The sequence below is a fragment of the Amphibalanus amphitrite genome, unplaced genomic scaffold (genome assembly GCF_019059575.1).
Source record: "Amphibalanus amphitrite isolate SeventyFive unplaced genomic scaffold, NRLGWU_Aamphi_draft 000196F_arrow, whole genome shotgun sequence".
In the NCBI taxonomy this organism is placed as follows: Eukaryota; Metazoa; Arthropoda; class Thecostraca; order Balanomorpha; family Balanidae; genus Amphibalanus; species Amphibalanus amphitrite.
The window spans coordinates 18,005-33,294 of NW_024881691.1; the positions used below are offsets into that span (position 1 = coordinate 18,005).

General features: G+C 54.2%; 1 protein-coding gene across 2 annotated transcripts; it reads right to left on the bottom strand.

The window, feature by feature from the left end:
- Positions 1–6,688: 6,688 nt before the first annotated feature.
- Positions 6,689–14,865, bottom strand: LOC122384700 (transcription initiation factor TFIID subunit 13-like). 2 transcript variants are annotated; one of them, XM_043372354.1, is made up of 2 exons: positions 14,464–14,865; positions 6,689–7,488 (listed from the first exon to the last, which is right to left on the bottom strand). In XM_043372354.1, exon 2 carries the CDS (start codon positions 7,478–7,480, stop codon positions 7,052–7,054), a length of 429 nt encoding a protein of 142 aa, XP_043228289.1. In that variant the 5' UTR covers positions 7,481–7,488; positions 14,464–14,865; the 3' UTR covers positions 6,689–7,051. The 2 variants fall into 2 exon arrangements, with proteins under 2 accessions (XP_043228289.1, XP_043228288.1); XM_043372353.1 differs by having other exon boundaries at positions 14,529–14,830.
- Positions 14,866–15,290: the final 425 nt, after the last annotated feature.

Below are 15,290 nucleotides of genomic sequence, written 5' to 3' on the forward strand. Positions count from 1 at the left end.
ACCCCCGACAGACCCTCACCGGTCCCGGTCAGGCCACAGCTGCCCGCTCCTGACAGGCTCCTTAGAAGCCTCGCACAGCTCTAGCAGTCCTCCCGGGCCGGTTAGGTTGTCATGCATTGTATGCACTATATTGTATGTGTTGTATTGCGCCCTCGTGAGCGATCTGCCCATTCGAGTTTCGTGGCGATTACTGCTCTCATGCCGTTCTGCGGCAAAATATTTTACCGTCACGTCGTACTTCCGAAGCTACATTCCTGTGCAGACCGAAGATGCCCGGAACGCGTTTGCACGGAATACATTTCGTCTTCGCAGTAAGCTACCATCAGCGGTCGATTCCATAAAGGTGGCTAAAAAAAAAAAATATCTGACCGTTTTCCGCCTATTCTCTTTTGAAAGCTGAATGGTATTATCGTATTATGTTACTAGCTATGATTTCCATAGTGATAAAGTGAACTGAAACCCAAGCACGCAGACATACAGTTGGGGCATATTAGGCATCGAGAGTGTTGTTACTTGGGGCGTAAAATACCACGTGATGTGAGATATTACCAAGATATGAAATCGGCCGCGAGACAACAACTCGCAAGCCCCGAAACGACTACGGCCGCTTTCCTGCCGTTTGCTCACATACTTCCTGCAAGCGCCGCACGGCCCCTGCAGTCCCCAATCCCTCCCCGCTGTAGCTTATTCTGCCCCTCTTGCCTCGACCCGGCGATCAGCGCCCCTTGTCCCATCCCTTCCTTTCCTCTTCGGAAGAGGGTGCGCCGACGTATCGGCCAGTCTCCCCCGCCTCCTCCCAGATCGGCTCCCCAGGGGGTCAGGGGGAGGGAGTGTGACCCCGACACACCTGCGCGACGACCGTCAGTTCCCTACCCGAGCGACCGCCTCGCCGGGGCGTGTCTCGGCCGCGGTCACTGTCCATTGTCCTGTCACGTAGCGGCGCGGGTGGAAACGCTGGGGGGGGGGGGGGGCAACCGAGCCGCCCCGCTGAGGGCCATTCTGCTGGACCGCGCCGCGGGTTCTGCCAGGCGGCGGCAGCTGCCCACCGCACTGCTCGCCCTCTCGTGCGACTCGCGCCGCCACCACATACCGTAACACTGCACCCTCCTCAGACGCATAAATCAGCGTCGGCTAGACGGCGTCCCCAGGCACGCAACTGGGTCGCGCCGCGTCCAGCCGGTCGCGTCCCGCTAACTACCCGGAACGAGAAACTGCACGTTCCTCCTCCATGCGCACCTATTCGCGGTGACGTCGCGGTTTTTCAGGAGCGCGCTGTAACCTCCGTGTTGTTCAACACTTCGAAAAAAATGGTAACAGCGGCACATAACTCGAGAACCAACAAAGCCACAGCGCCGCGGAAGAGCGCATTCGATAGCACTTTTAACCCTCTTTCCGGATTGCGTCCTCAGATTTGACCCCCATGCCCACGGTCAGGCCTCTAGAGGGCAAAAAAAAACGAAATAACTGGTTTACAGAAAATGTTTTTTTTTTCAACCACCTTGACTCAGTAGAGCCACGACATTACTTTGCAAGCATCGTACTCCTCTCGTCGAGACGAGTCGACAGACCATAAGTTAACTCCTAAATGTTAACTTGAAAATTTGACTGCTGGTCAAGGTCATGACCCGACCGGAAAAGTTCCCGGCTAACCAGCCGACCGCTCCCGGCTCACCAGCCGACCGCTCCCGGCTCACCAGCCGACCGCTCCCGGCTCACCAGCCGACCGCTCCCGGCTCACCAGCCGACCGCTCCGGCTCACCAGCCGACCACTCCCGGCTCACCAGCCGACCGCTCCCGGCTCACCAGCCAACCACTCCCGGCTCACCAGCCGACCACTCCCGGCTCACCAGCCGACCACTCCCGGCTCCCCAGCCGCCCACTCCCGACTTACCAGCCGACCACTCCCGGCTCACCAGCCGACCACTCCCGGCTTACCAGCCGACCACTCCCGGCTTACCAGCCGACCACTCCCGGCTCACCAGCCGACCACTCCCGGCTTACCAGCCGACCACTCCCGGCTCACCAGCCGACCACTCCCGGCTCACCAGCCGACCACTCCCGGCTTACCAGCCGACCACTCCCGGCTCACCAGCCGACCACTCCCGGCTTACCAGCCGACCACTCCCGGCTTACCAGCCGACCACTCCCGGCTTACCAGCCGACCACTCCCGGCTTACCAGCCGACCGCTCCCGGCTCACCAGCCGACCACTCCCGGCTTACCAGCCGACCACTCCCGGCTTACCAGCCGACCACTCCCGGCTCACCAGCCGACCACTCCCGGCTTACCAGCCGACCACTCCCGGCTTACCAGCCGACCGCTCCCGGCTCACCAGCCGACCACTCCCGGCTTACCAGTCGACCGCTCCCGGCTTACCAGCCGACCGCTCCCGGCTCCCCCGCCGACTACTCCCGGCTTACCAGCCGACCGCTCCCGGCTCACCAGCCGACCACTCCCGGCTTACCAGCCGACCGCTCCCGGCTCACCAGCCGACCGCTCCCGGCTCACCAGCGGCCGTACCGGCCGAATCACCCAACCACACTCTACCCCCAGTCATGCTCACTCACCTCCCATGTCCTTCCTCTTCTGCTTCCTGTCCAATCTGGTCCTCAAAAATCCACTGTTTGCTCGATCGTCCACATTTAAACATCATCCCCGGTCTCGTCTGTGAACAGGGGTGTTCACGGGCACCGCACACTGCTGCGTGCGGTGTGTGCGGTGCGTCCAGCAGGCGTGGGGGTAGGGGATGGGTAGGCGGTTCTGACGTCACGGCTGCGGCGGTGGACGGTCCGCTGTGGCTAGTCCCGACCGGCCACAGCGATCGCTGTGTGCGGTGACGGAAGGCTGACGTAGGGACGAAGTGGGCGGAGCTTCGAGGCTGTGTGCGGTCCGACCGCACACAGGGCCCGTGAACAGCCCTCGGCCCTCGGCCTCCCCGACCGTCGCCATCGGACACTGGTGACCCAAAAGACGGGCTGTTTGTCGGACCTCCGTCCCTCGTCTCCGCCGATTGGGGCTAGCCGCCGGCGACGCCCGCGGGACCGTGGACCTGCGTCTTCTCACTGTGGGCAAACAGACTACGTCCGTGCTACAGGGCGCGCTAGCCGCGATACGCGCCTGACTTGTGCGTTTGCGAGGTACTTACATGCATACCTCGCCTCTGCAGGTGCCACAGTAGTACCACATTCGGTCCTCGAACATTAATGAGGTCCAAACTGAGGTCAGCTCCCGTCCTGAACTGAACACAGCAGAAAAAAACGACACCTCAACAGATATCACCCAAGGTCAACCCAGTCAGCGCCTGAGGCATTTCCTTGCGCTCCACACTCGGTCCAGACGCCATTCATGATCTCGGTCCCTCGTGGCGGGCAACGGAAGACGGAAAACAGACCGTTCATGGCCCCTTACCTGTTGTTCTTGACTCCCTTCCCCTTGGGTCACCTGCTGCCGGTCCTCTAGCCTCCAACCTCCTTCGCCGAGTGCGAATCCCCTGCTGTCGATCTCGCCGACTCCCATCTCTTTCACTGATCCACACTCATCGTCTCGCCATAGCTCCCTTGCCTGCGCGTCGCACCCACGAGCAGAAAAAAAAAATCACTGCTGCACGTGTTGCCACGCTCGCTGCCCTCTGTCGACTGGCGCCTGGCATGTCCCTCTCCGCTTCCCTCTCGCCCCTGCCTCCCCGCGGCCATGCGCCGTCCTCCCGCCGTCCCTCCCCCTCCCGTTGTTCCCCCTCTCTCCCCTCACTTCGCCGTGCGTCCCTACCCGATCCGTCAACATACCTTACCGTCTCCGCCGTTAAGGTGGCTACCAAATTTGAGCGCAATCGGCCCAGCCGTTCTCGAGATCTGGGAGCGCCCCCTGCACGTGCGCACGTGCTGTAGCACCCCTACCTTAACACATGCAGATGAATTATCTGATGGAGACCTAACTGTGTACCGAGTTTCAATTGAATCGGCCCAACCCTTGTCCCGTTATTGAGGTTGCAATTTTGGGGGCTCTGAAAAAATGTCCAACTTTACCACGCGCCACGTGCGGTGGTTGGCAAGAACGCATGGTGGCCATCACACCACAGAACTTTTACGTCCAAGTGACATTCAGTAAAGAAGACCGCTTGTCAATCGGATGTCCCGTTCCTAAGATATTAGCTTTTGAAGAGCGTCCCCACGGCCGGCCGGCCGGCCGGCCGCTCATACTCAGGATTTTCCCTTAATTCAGTATGAGACTCCGCTCGCTTCGCTCGCTCCGTAATAAACTTTTTTGAAGGTGGGAGGGTCCCTTTAATAAATGTAGCGTGAATATAGCAGCTGTTAGTGGATATGGTTGGCAGAGCTGCTAATTTGGCACTACATTCATTTGACACATCTCGCGTTCAAAATGTGCAAATCATCATAACCTTTCTGGTTTTCACAGCCACCAACTCGGTGACCAAGCAAAAGTTGACACGAGTTCGACACACGACTTCGTGAGCAAGTGGAAAAAGAAACGATTCGTGGCCACCATACCCTCAGAAAAGCGGCATCGGGCATGCCAATGAAACGGTTCACTAGTCGCGCCACTCACGTCCCGAGAAAGCGGCTTTCAAAATCCGTCTGCTTTCAAAAAGCCTTGGCAGCTCGGGTCACATCCGCCGACCATCATTCCCCATTGGAAGTGAGGTCAAGAACTGAGAAACATTGATGGTAGACCAGAATTTGGGACGATTCTCCTCGTCTCCGACCGGAAGGGCCACATAAACTAATGACACATTTCCAGCCAGACGCCGACACCACCGGGACTTGAGGTCATGACCGCGCAAATTGAACTCAATTAGCGCGGAAATTGGATCAAATGGCAGCACCCGGTGCTAAATTGTATCACACAGGGGCATCAGTCGTCCCGATAAGCCTGAGCTAACCGCGTGACTCAGAATTCATCTGAAATCAGCGACACAGACGACTCTGTGCACCATCCCGGCCGAGTCTTCATATAAACAGACCAAAACGAGCCAGCCGGCGGAGACCCAGACGGGCCCAGTGCCGACCCCAGCCGACCCAGACGGACCCAGTGTCGACCCCAGCCGACCCGCCGGTCTGCAGCGCTCTCCGGCCAGTATCGGCTGACACAACAAACAGCCCTGGGCGCGGTACCGACTGCCGCGGGCCGCCGACACCCGCCCGGCTCCGGTGGCGGCAGAGACCGGTGTCGGCTGTCGACGCAGACCGAGGCGCAGCGACGCGATCACAGTCCCATACTGGAGGGGAGGAGACGGGACGGGGGAGGGGACGGACCCGATGGAAGGCAGGTAAAAACGGCGGACAACCGGCCGTGGAGGCGACTAAAAACAGCCAACAGCGGCGGGAAGGTATCGAACTGGGTCACAGTTAAGGTGGAGGAACCAGACTGAACCGAGTGTGGAGAGTCTCAGACGAGAGCCGAGGATGAAACCAGTGCCGTGCAGACTGCCGCGGATGGTGAGATTACAGGACATGCGAATCCTGGTGGGTAGAAACAGCACGCTGCAGACGGGGCCAGACACGGGTAGCTCCAGCCAAGTGGCCACTTACTCCTGCTCCTCTCTCCGGGATATACAGTAAACAATCGACAGGCCAGAGAATGGGTCTGGAACGTGAAGGTCAATACTTGACGGGGGCGATACCCCCAAACATCGAGACCTGACACCGACCGGGGTCGGGTCGGGGTGGAACTGACCTGCAGTACCGGCGGCTGGCGGCGCGGCGGGGCCGTCCATCTCGGTGTGTCCGGGTGGCCGCACCTCCTCCGGCGCGGGGCGGAGACTGGAGAGAGCCGGCCCGCCGCAGACAGGGCGGGATCAATACCGGACAGACACCAGCGCGGCCCCGCACTGACCGGCCCACCGCGCCGCGGCGCGACCCGCACTGACGCGCCGCGCCGCCGCCGCAAACGAGCCACCCCGACCGGCCGGCCGGCGCGGCGCCACGTGCCACGTGTCCCGCGGCCCGCCGCTGCCGACGGACGCCGCCCGACTGACGACGGCACGTGGGGGAGCGGCCGGCAGGGGCGGGGCAGCGGGGAGGTGTCAGGGGCGGGGCAGCGGGGAGGCGTCAGGAGAGGTGCGGGGCAGTGGGGGACATCAGACAGAGGGGTGGGCGGAGAGAGGCGGGAAAGGCGGTGAGCCAGACCAGAATACCCGTTTGAGCACTGACCTCATCGCGGTCACGGTCGTCGGCCGTGATCGGAGGCCGGTCGGGGGCAGCCGGCGGCGTTCTGCAGTCTGGCAGGGGACCAGCCGGCCAGCCACTCACGGGAACGCCCCGGCTGGCCGCCGGAGCCGGTCTCAGGAGCAGGAGAGGCGCCGGAGCCAGGCCGGTCGGCTGGGAGCACAGGGACGGACCGAGACGATCAGTGGAAGGGAGTGGTCAGTTCGCAGTCGCATTCCAGACCGACAGTGTCCCCACCCCCTAAAAATAAAAAAAAAAACACCTCGGTTCTCGGCACACTGACAAATTAGACACTAAGATTGCAAATTAAATCCTATGGGGATTCCAACGTATGAGAGGCTGAAGGTACCGACAAGTTTAATGTGATGCATTACACCTTTGAGCCAACTGAGCTGAAAATAGCGCATGCATGATCATAGCTGATGAAAAATACAAAAAAAAAACATTTGGTTCACTAGGATACAAGGGAATAAATACCGCATTTTGTGACAGAGTTAAATGACAATGTATTTTCTACTCGAAACAATAACGATGATTTATTACATAGCTAATACGATGAGACTGAGGTGCGTTGAGCAGTGCACACTTCATCAACTCAGTGACGATGCATGATGATCTTCGATGACGATTAAACACCACTGCCCTTTGCATACAACGTGAAACGTGGTGCTCGCATAAGACACTGCCTCACAATAACACATTACGCGAACGTCAATTCAAACCAAAGCCCAACGCACCAGTGCCTACCTTCAACGTTCAGCAGCAGACACCGCACGGCACACCGAATACCGCATACTACACAGCATCGCTCGCGCGCCACCACTGTCCAGAAGACCTCCCCAGTCCCTCTTCCCTCGCCTCGCCCTCCGCTCAGGTGGCCGCGTACTTGACCTCGTCGAAAGCCTTTCTCGCCTTCTTGAGCTCCTCGTTCATGGAGAGCAGGTCGCGCACGCGGGCGTACTTGCGCGGGTCCTTGCGCACGAGGTACATGATGTCCTCGACCTGGACGCGTCCGTTGCGCCCCACCTCCATGGCGCGCTGCGTCATCTGCGTGATGAACTCGATCACCAGGTCCTCCAGCAGGTCGACACTCTCCGTGTACGGGTTCCGGTCGTCGCCGAAGCCGTACATCATGCAGCGCAGCTCCTTGCTGAAGAGTCGCCGGCGCCCGGAGCCGCCGGCCAGCTGACTGGCGTCCTCCTCGTCATCAAACTGGTCCTCATCGGCGGCGGGGGCGGCGGCGGCGGCGGCGGCGGCAGTGGTGGTGGTGGTCGGGGTGGGCGGCGTGGAGGAGGCCATCTGCGACACTGTGGTGAGAGGGAGAGCGGCATCAGATGGGCGAAGGAGTGGGGCAGGGAGAAGGGAGAGAGAGAGAGAGAGAGAGAGAGAGAGAGAGAGAGAGAGAGAAGAGAGAGAGAGAGAGAGAAGAGAGAGAGAGAGAGAGAGAGAGAGAGAGAGAGAGAGAGAGAGAGAGAGAGAGAGAGAGAGAGAGAGAGAGAGAGAAAATGAATGCAATACGCTTAACCCGCGCCGTGCTGGTGGGCTGAGTTTTCCGTGTCGTTCTGGGGGGGGGGGGGGGGGGGGTGCATTTTAACCCTCGCCCGTATACTCGTAGGAAGTCGAACGAGCCCCTCTCTTGTTTTTTTTTTTCGCGAATAACTCGCGTAAAAAAGCGGACGATCGTGACGAGACTTTCAGTACCCTCGCGTTGATCAATTTTACACCTACCCTGAAAATTTTATGACCCTGACCCAAATGACCTTTGACCTTCTTGTTTGGCAGGTATCGCGATTCGGCGTATGTCGGCTCGCATTAGCAGCGCGTTTGCAGTCTTTTCGTGGTTCCAAGCGTTCAAACATGTGATATGATGTTGGTCCCAAGCATTATGGGTGGGTGTCAAGGTCGCCTGAAGGTCAGGTCAGGTCATTGACCTTTGATGACCTCGGTTCACTTTTTCGAGTTTTACATGTTTCCCAAAAGACTCCATTTTTGGGTGTTTGAGATCTGACCTGGAAGGTCAACCAATGACCTAGGACCTTAAAATTGGGTATCATCGGCTTCCTCTCGTCTCGTCACGGGTAACAAGCTGTTTTTTCGCGAAGCTCTACCTCAATTAGGGGCCAAACGGCAAGGGGGGTCCGTTGGACCCCCCCCCCCTATACGTTCGCGGCTGACAAAACACCAATATGGGCGAGGGTTAACGGCAACGCCCCCTTCTAACACGGCTCATAGGCCACGTAGCGACATGCGGCAAGCAAAAATCGAAAGAGCGCAAAAATAATGAAGAAGACGCTTCGGTCATTTTTTAGGTCAGGTCAAAGGTCAAAGGTCATCAAATGTCAAATTTGGCCTTTTTCAATAATTTTCGAAAACCCGGCGCATAACTCAAGAACCGTTTTAACAGTTATTACCAAACATTCTAACCGTTTTTCATAATAATTTCAATAAAATATTTTAACCGTTTTTAACCAAAATAGTACGCAAACAGATTGGTCCATTGACTGACATGTTGCCCCCACCCACCCATCGGGCCAACCCGAGACCGGTCCCAAGCAGCGGGGCCGGTCGGCTGGCCGGCCGGGCGAGGGGCCCGCCTATACGATGGGCTGACCTCCCGCTCGGCCGGCCGACCGCCGCGCCGGGGCGCCGTCCACGCGTGATGAACGCAGTACCAAGGCCCTATATACCGCAGTACGCGGGACGGCGCGGGTGGGGGCGGGCCGCCCGCCTCGAGCGCCGGGGAGGTACCCCACAGCTCTCCCCGGCAGCTCTCCTTGAGCTGAGACAAGCACAAATCAGGAGCTTTTACGGCCCAACGATCGCCCTAGGCAAAGATATTCCATTTCTCTTTGTCTTGTCCCGAAAAAAGGCACCTTGCTGAGGAATGTGTGCCTTGCAGGGGTCATTTCCCTCTTTTAAAACTGAATAGTTCTTCCTATATTAAAATATAGAAAATAATATTTTTAATAAGAGGTTTTACTTTCTCTGCTGATCATTTTTAGCAGAAAAAAAAATTATAAATTCATTGCAAAAAACTAATTTCATGAAAGTGAGCAATTGCCTTTAAAAGAATCAATCTTGAGGGTGTCCTGCTGGCAGACTTCAAAAGGTACAGGTCTAGCGGGTTTTAGCGGAAGGTTTGGCACCTATAAAATTTAGTGTTCTCCAGGCTATATCTTCGTAGTCTTAGCTTTAAAGTGTTGAAGATGCGGGCTTATTGGCCCGCACATATTTATATTACCTAACAGGTATACTGATACCTATACCTATACCTATAAGACACTTATACTTATACTTATACTTATAAAATGCGGAATTTAGGAAGGCCTTTTGGCCTCTTGGATCCGGACGTGACGAGCTTTGTGTCAGTGTGTCACTGCATCAGTCGTTGGAATGTATGGTGTACTTGGCGTGAGCCCAGTGTTCGTCAAGCCTGGCCTTGAAGCTATTGACTGAGGGCGCATCGACGACAGCGGATGGCAGAGAGTTCCAGTCGTTCAGGACTCGTATGCTGAAGGCGTTCCGCCGCACTCTGGAGACAGCTCTTGGCTTGGACAGCTTCCACTCATGCCCTCGAGTTCTGGTCGTCGTCGCCGCAGTGAAGAACTGAGATGGGTCAACATCCACTCCCCGTCGAAGCACCTGGTAAACCGAGATCATGTCGCCTCGTCGGCGCCGATAGTAGAGCGATGGCAAATTCAGGCTCCGGAGTCTCTCCTCGTATGGCAGGTGGCGGATGCTGGCAACCAGTCTCGTGGCCCGTCGCTGTACCCGTTCAATGCGCTTCTGGTCTTCTCGGTTGAAGGGTCCCCAGACCGCGTTGGCGTATTCGAGATGGGGGCGAACCATGGTCCGGAAGAGTGTTGGAAGCGTAGTCTCATCAATTATCCCGAAGGATCGACGAATGACTGTCAGAATGTGTGACGCTTTGGCCACGACTGCGGTAGCCTGTTCCCGGAACTTGAGCTGGTTGTCTATCTTGACCCCCAGGTCCTTTTCCACCAACGTCTGATCTAACAGAGTGTCTCCCATACGGTACAGGTGATTGGCGTTTCGAGGACCTAGGTGAAGAGACTTGCACTTCGACTGATTAAAAGGAAGTTGCCATTTCTCAGACCATCCGAGCAGGGCATCGAGGTCTCGTTGCAAAGCCTCCGACTCTGAAGCCTGGCCGACACTTCTGTACAGCTTCGTGTCGTCTGCGAATAACTTTAGCCCTGACGAGACACAAGCGGGCAGGTCATTGACAAAGACCAGGAACAGCAACGGGCCCAGGACCGTTCCCTGTGGTACGCCACTGGTGACAGGAACCCAGTCTGACTTTGCCCCATTTATCGACACACGCTGCTGTCGGTCAGTCAAGAAGGCCCTTATCCATTCGAGCAGCCGACCCCTAATGCCGCAGGATTGGAGCTTCAATAACAGGCGCTGGTGAGGCACAGAATTAAACGCCTTACTAAAGTCCAGGTACAGGGCATCCACAGGGTCACCTTCCTCCAGTGCACGGGTCCAGTCTTCGACAGTTTCGAGAAGCTGAGTGGAGCACGACCTCTTCTGTCTGAAGCCATGTTGCAGGTTGCTCAGCTGTTCCGTCTCGATCAAGTAGGACATCATCTGGTCACGGACCAATGACTCGAGGACCTTGCATGGGACGGCTGTCAGCGTCACTGGTCGGTAGTTTGCAGGGCTGTCCTTCACTCCCTTCTTGAAGATAGGGATGATCTCATCGTTGCGCCAGTCACTTGGTAAGGAGGAGTTGTCCAGAGAAGAACGAAAGAGACGCGCCCATGGCTCTGCCATAACCAAGGCCGTTTCCCGAAGGATGCGCGGGTGGAGTCCGTCTGGTCCCGGTGAGCTGTCTATCTTGAGTTTCAGCAACTTCTCCCTGACCGCGCCAGTGCTGATGTCAATGTTGTCCAGCAGGGGGCCAGGGTAAACAGGTGGTGGTGCTGGCAGGACGGGGTCCTCGACCGTAAATACACTCTGGAAGAAGTGATTGAGCAAGTTGGCTTTGTCGCGGTCCTCCCGAACCATCGTCCCGTCTTCAGCCTTCAAGTCCTCCACTCTTGTCTTGGTCCGCAGTCGAGTGCCTGCATAACGCCAGAAACCTTTGGCGTTCGTACGCAGATTCCTCACCAGATGTCTCTCGAAGTTCGCACGAAGACTCCGAGTGAGTGACCGAAGCTTGTTGCGTGCACGGCAGAAGCGGGCATAATCAAGCATATCTCTGGTTCGCATGTACTGTAACCACAGTGTCCGTTTTTGCTTCTTTAGCCGAATGGCTTCGTGGTTGATGTAGATATTCTTATTATTTTGTTTGGACTTGGCAAGGGGTATACAAGTGGTCAAGTGCTCGGACAGTTTGGCCTTGATAAAAAGGTACATAGCATGTGTGTCCTGTGAAGTACTTGTTGGCCACTCTACATCAGACATGAGTTGGTTTAAGAGTGTGTAGTTGCCCTTGCTGAGATTGAGGTGTGGCTCCAATGGCTCAGTGGGAGGACAGTAGCATTCCACTTGGAACTGAAGCATGATATGGTCACTTGTTCCAGGCAAGTATTCCAGGTTCTTAACCATGGCCTCTTCAGAAGACAATATTAGATCAAGGGTATGAGGTGTTTCGCCAAGTCTAAATCTGGTAGGTCTGTCAACATGCTGGTACAGAAATGAGTCGTTCAACAGGTCAACAAACCCATGTGAACAGTGTGAGGGAGGTGCTGAAGAAAGACCCACTTGCCAGTTGATTTGCGGCAGATTGAAATCACCTCCAATAACCACATGTGTGTATCTAGAGTTGGTAGCCTGCTTGAATAGAGATCCAATCTTGTTAAGATCTTCTTCGGCAGAACCAGACGGGCTTCGATAAATACAGCCAAGTAGAAGGACATCAGAGCTAGCCAGCGGCATCTCTATCCAAAGCTGCTCTCTGAATGTTGAATCCTTAAAAACAACTTCAGATACCCGGAGTGATGATTTGGCATAAATGCAGACCCCTCTAATACCACTTGAGCCCAGCTTGGTTTCCGAGGGGTCGAAGTTCAGATACATGACGTAGCCAGGTACAGACAAAAGGGCTGGGGATATTGGGTGAAGTTGGGCTTTAGGTATGACTTCATTAAGTAAGATGAAGTCTGGTTCGTTTCCCGAAATGAACATGCAAAGGTCATCACGTTTCTTCACAAACTGGTCTGCATTTGCATACAGTACCTTGAGACCTTCTTCATATCTCGGTCCTGCCGGCCTGGATTGTCAGCACCTTTCCTGATCCGGGGTCTGACCCGTCTGGGCCGTCCCTGGGGTTGTCAAGGTCTGCCTCTGAGATGTAGCATGTTGCTGGGGTGCTACAGCACCTTGTGGCCTACCCCGAACAAGTTCAGCTTCCACTGTCCGAGTCAGGTCCAGTTTTCTTGTCACAAGCCGACCCTTCCTGATGGTGAGGTTCACTTCACCTGCATCTGTCCTCCTTCGTAGCTCCTCTCGGAGGCGTCTACCCTCTTCCCTCTCTTTCCAGGTAAGGTCAGGTGAAAGGTATACATTTTTCCAGAGATCTGTCGACCGTAGTTGAGGTGCCAGTTTTAGCACATCACTTTTAACCTCAGTGTTTTCAAGTCCCACTATCAACAGTCGTGGCTTCTCCTGACCCGGCTTGCCGACCCTGTATGCCTTTGTTACTCTCACATTGAGATGCATAGCATCACGGATTACCTCCTTAACCTTTTCTTTGTCTGCTTCCACTCGTTCAGCATACAACTCACTTGTTGGCTCCGGGAGGTTATGCACTACCACATTCAGCTTGCGCTTCTCTTTTTCTAAGAAGTCATCAAAGACACCTGCTATTGCCTTCTCAGTGCAGAGGCTGGTATTCTCCTTCCCTTGGGATGGAATCGCTTCAAACTTTTTGGCTGCTTTTTGCATCACCTCAGCGCTGCCCTTGATGACCTCTGCGTAGGACGCCCTATCATCCTGGATTTTCTTGAAGGAGTGCTGTAACAGTGTCTCCTGATCCCCGATGAGTTTGGCATGAGCACGCATGACCTTCTCCACCTTTTCCATTCGTTCATTTACATGATCTTTCAGCTGCTTGACACCACTCTGTGTCTCACAGTGCTCGTTGTGACTGTTGGCATCAATCTTTGCAAATGCTGTTTGCATGAAATCAATCAATGCATCGAGCTTTGACTCCAGCTTAGAAAGCCTGTTGTCCTCATCACTCTTGCCCTTAGTTTTGAGGGCTTGTTTACAGGCAGAACAATGCCAAGATAACACCTTGTGCTTCACAAGGGCATTGTAGCACTGCTTTGAAATGCCTTGACACTTAGAATGGAACCAGCGATCACACGTGCAGCACTGTACACCCATTTCCCCATCCTTCACATCAGTGTCACAGATTGGGTTGCTCGGACCACCCTTGCATGAGTTTCTGTCAAAGTTTGTTACATCCGGATCAGGGCTCGTGTTTGAAGACCTTGAGCCCCACAGTTTATAGGCGTCACTACTGAGCCTCCTAATTTTGGGAGCCTCATCCTCTGTGGAATCTGTTGCAAGTGAGCTCAGTTGGGGGGCTCGTGCGACAGCACCAGCCACTTCTTTTATTTTATCTGTCTGGTTTTCCTTGGAGCCTAGCTCAAATATTCCACACGGTTCAGAAATAGCACAGTTCCCTGCCTTACCTCCTTTAGCTCCTTCGGCAACAAAATCATTCACCTCGTTGCCGCCTCCAGATTCGCCGCCGCCGGCCTCCGCATTTGCATCCGACGGCGTCGATGGCGTCGCTGTAGATCCATTTGCGATCGTCGAATTGAGTGCATTTTCAGTTGCGGTCCGCTGTGGTTTCGACATTGGAGGTGACCTCTGGACTGGCATCTTCGCTCATGAAGATACGCCGAGACAGTTGAAATTGTGCCGTGGGTACCTAACTAATGTGTGCACTGATTGGGTCCTGTGAGAGTGAGAGCTCGATTTGACACGTCCGATCTCCGTGAAAGCGCGAGCCGAAGTCACATCCCGGATCAGAGTGTTATATGTCTCATCATTAGGTCATGGATGAAGCAGTGCATTGTATTAATCCATGTATTAAGTACCTATTAATCCATGATCTTATTGAAGATCATGGATAAGAAATGCCTAATCCATGAATCATGATCATGTTGATGTGTAATGGATGGCAAGATCAAGATGCACCTCAATCTAAGCAGCATAGAAATAAAAAGATGAATGCTATTATAATAGCATTCATAGGTACAACAACAAAACAAAGGTACAACAAAGGTATGTATACATACCTTTGTTGCCGAATACTCCTGTGGTGTAAATGGATCAAATTTGGTTCAAATACAGCTCTCAGTACCTTGACCTAGCCATATATCTTGCAGCATTTGGCTGGAAAATATTTGTAAGAATCTTGGGTAAATAAACAAAAGTTTGGCCAAGGTCGTTTATTGATTTGATGCTTCAAAATTGTCTAAAAAGTACCCTGATTATTTGACGTCACAAATGTAACATTTTTATACAATGAAAACAAAACTTTGAACGAGCTTGCAAGCATAGCCTTGGAACTTGGTATTAGCTAATTCATGAAAAGCGATTTTCTTTTATCATAAAACAAAGAAATACAAATTCGTGCCCCTTTAGAATTATCTTTTCATTTGCTCAAAATGATTTTCACAATTCAGTGACGTCATTGCGTATGAGCAACGTGGCGCAGGGGACGGATATTTTTCGCCACCATATGAATATGGTATCCGCCATATGGTTTATATCAGGGCAGGCCCATGTCACTCCACTTTTGATGACATCATGTGGGGGCCCCAGGACAATAATGTCGCGGCGCGCCACAATCGCTTCAAAGCTACTTGCCATCTACTTGCCAACAGTTGCCATTTTTGAAAATATTATTTTGAAATTAAGTTCCAAGTAATAAAAATATTGTAATAAAGTTGTTGAATAAATCGATACCATATCTAAAAACTTACTAAAATATGATTTATTAATGGTAAAAATATAAGCTCGATGCGTTTTTATGTTGCTTTCCTGCAACTGCAGAGGGTTTTTAAATCGTCTTTATCTTCAAAACCGGCCATTTCTTAACATATTGCTGCTCTTTTTTATC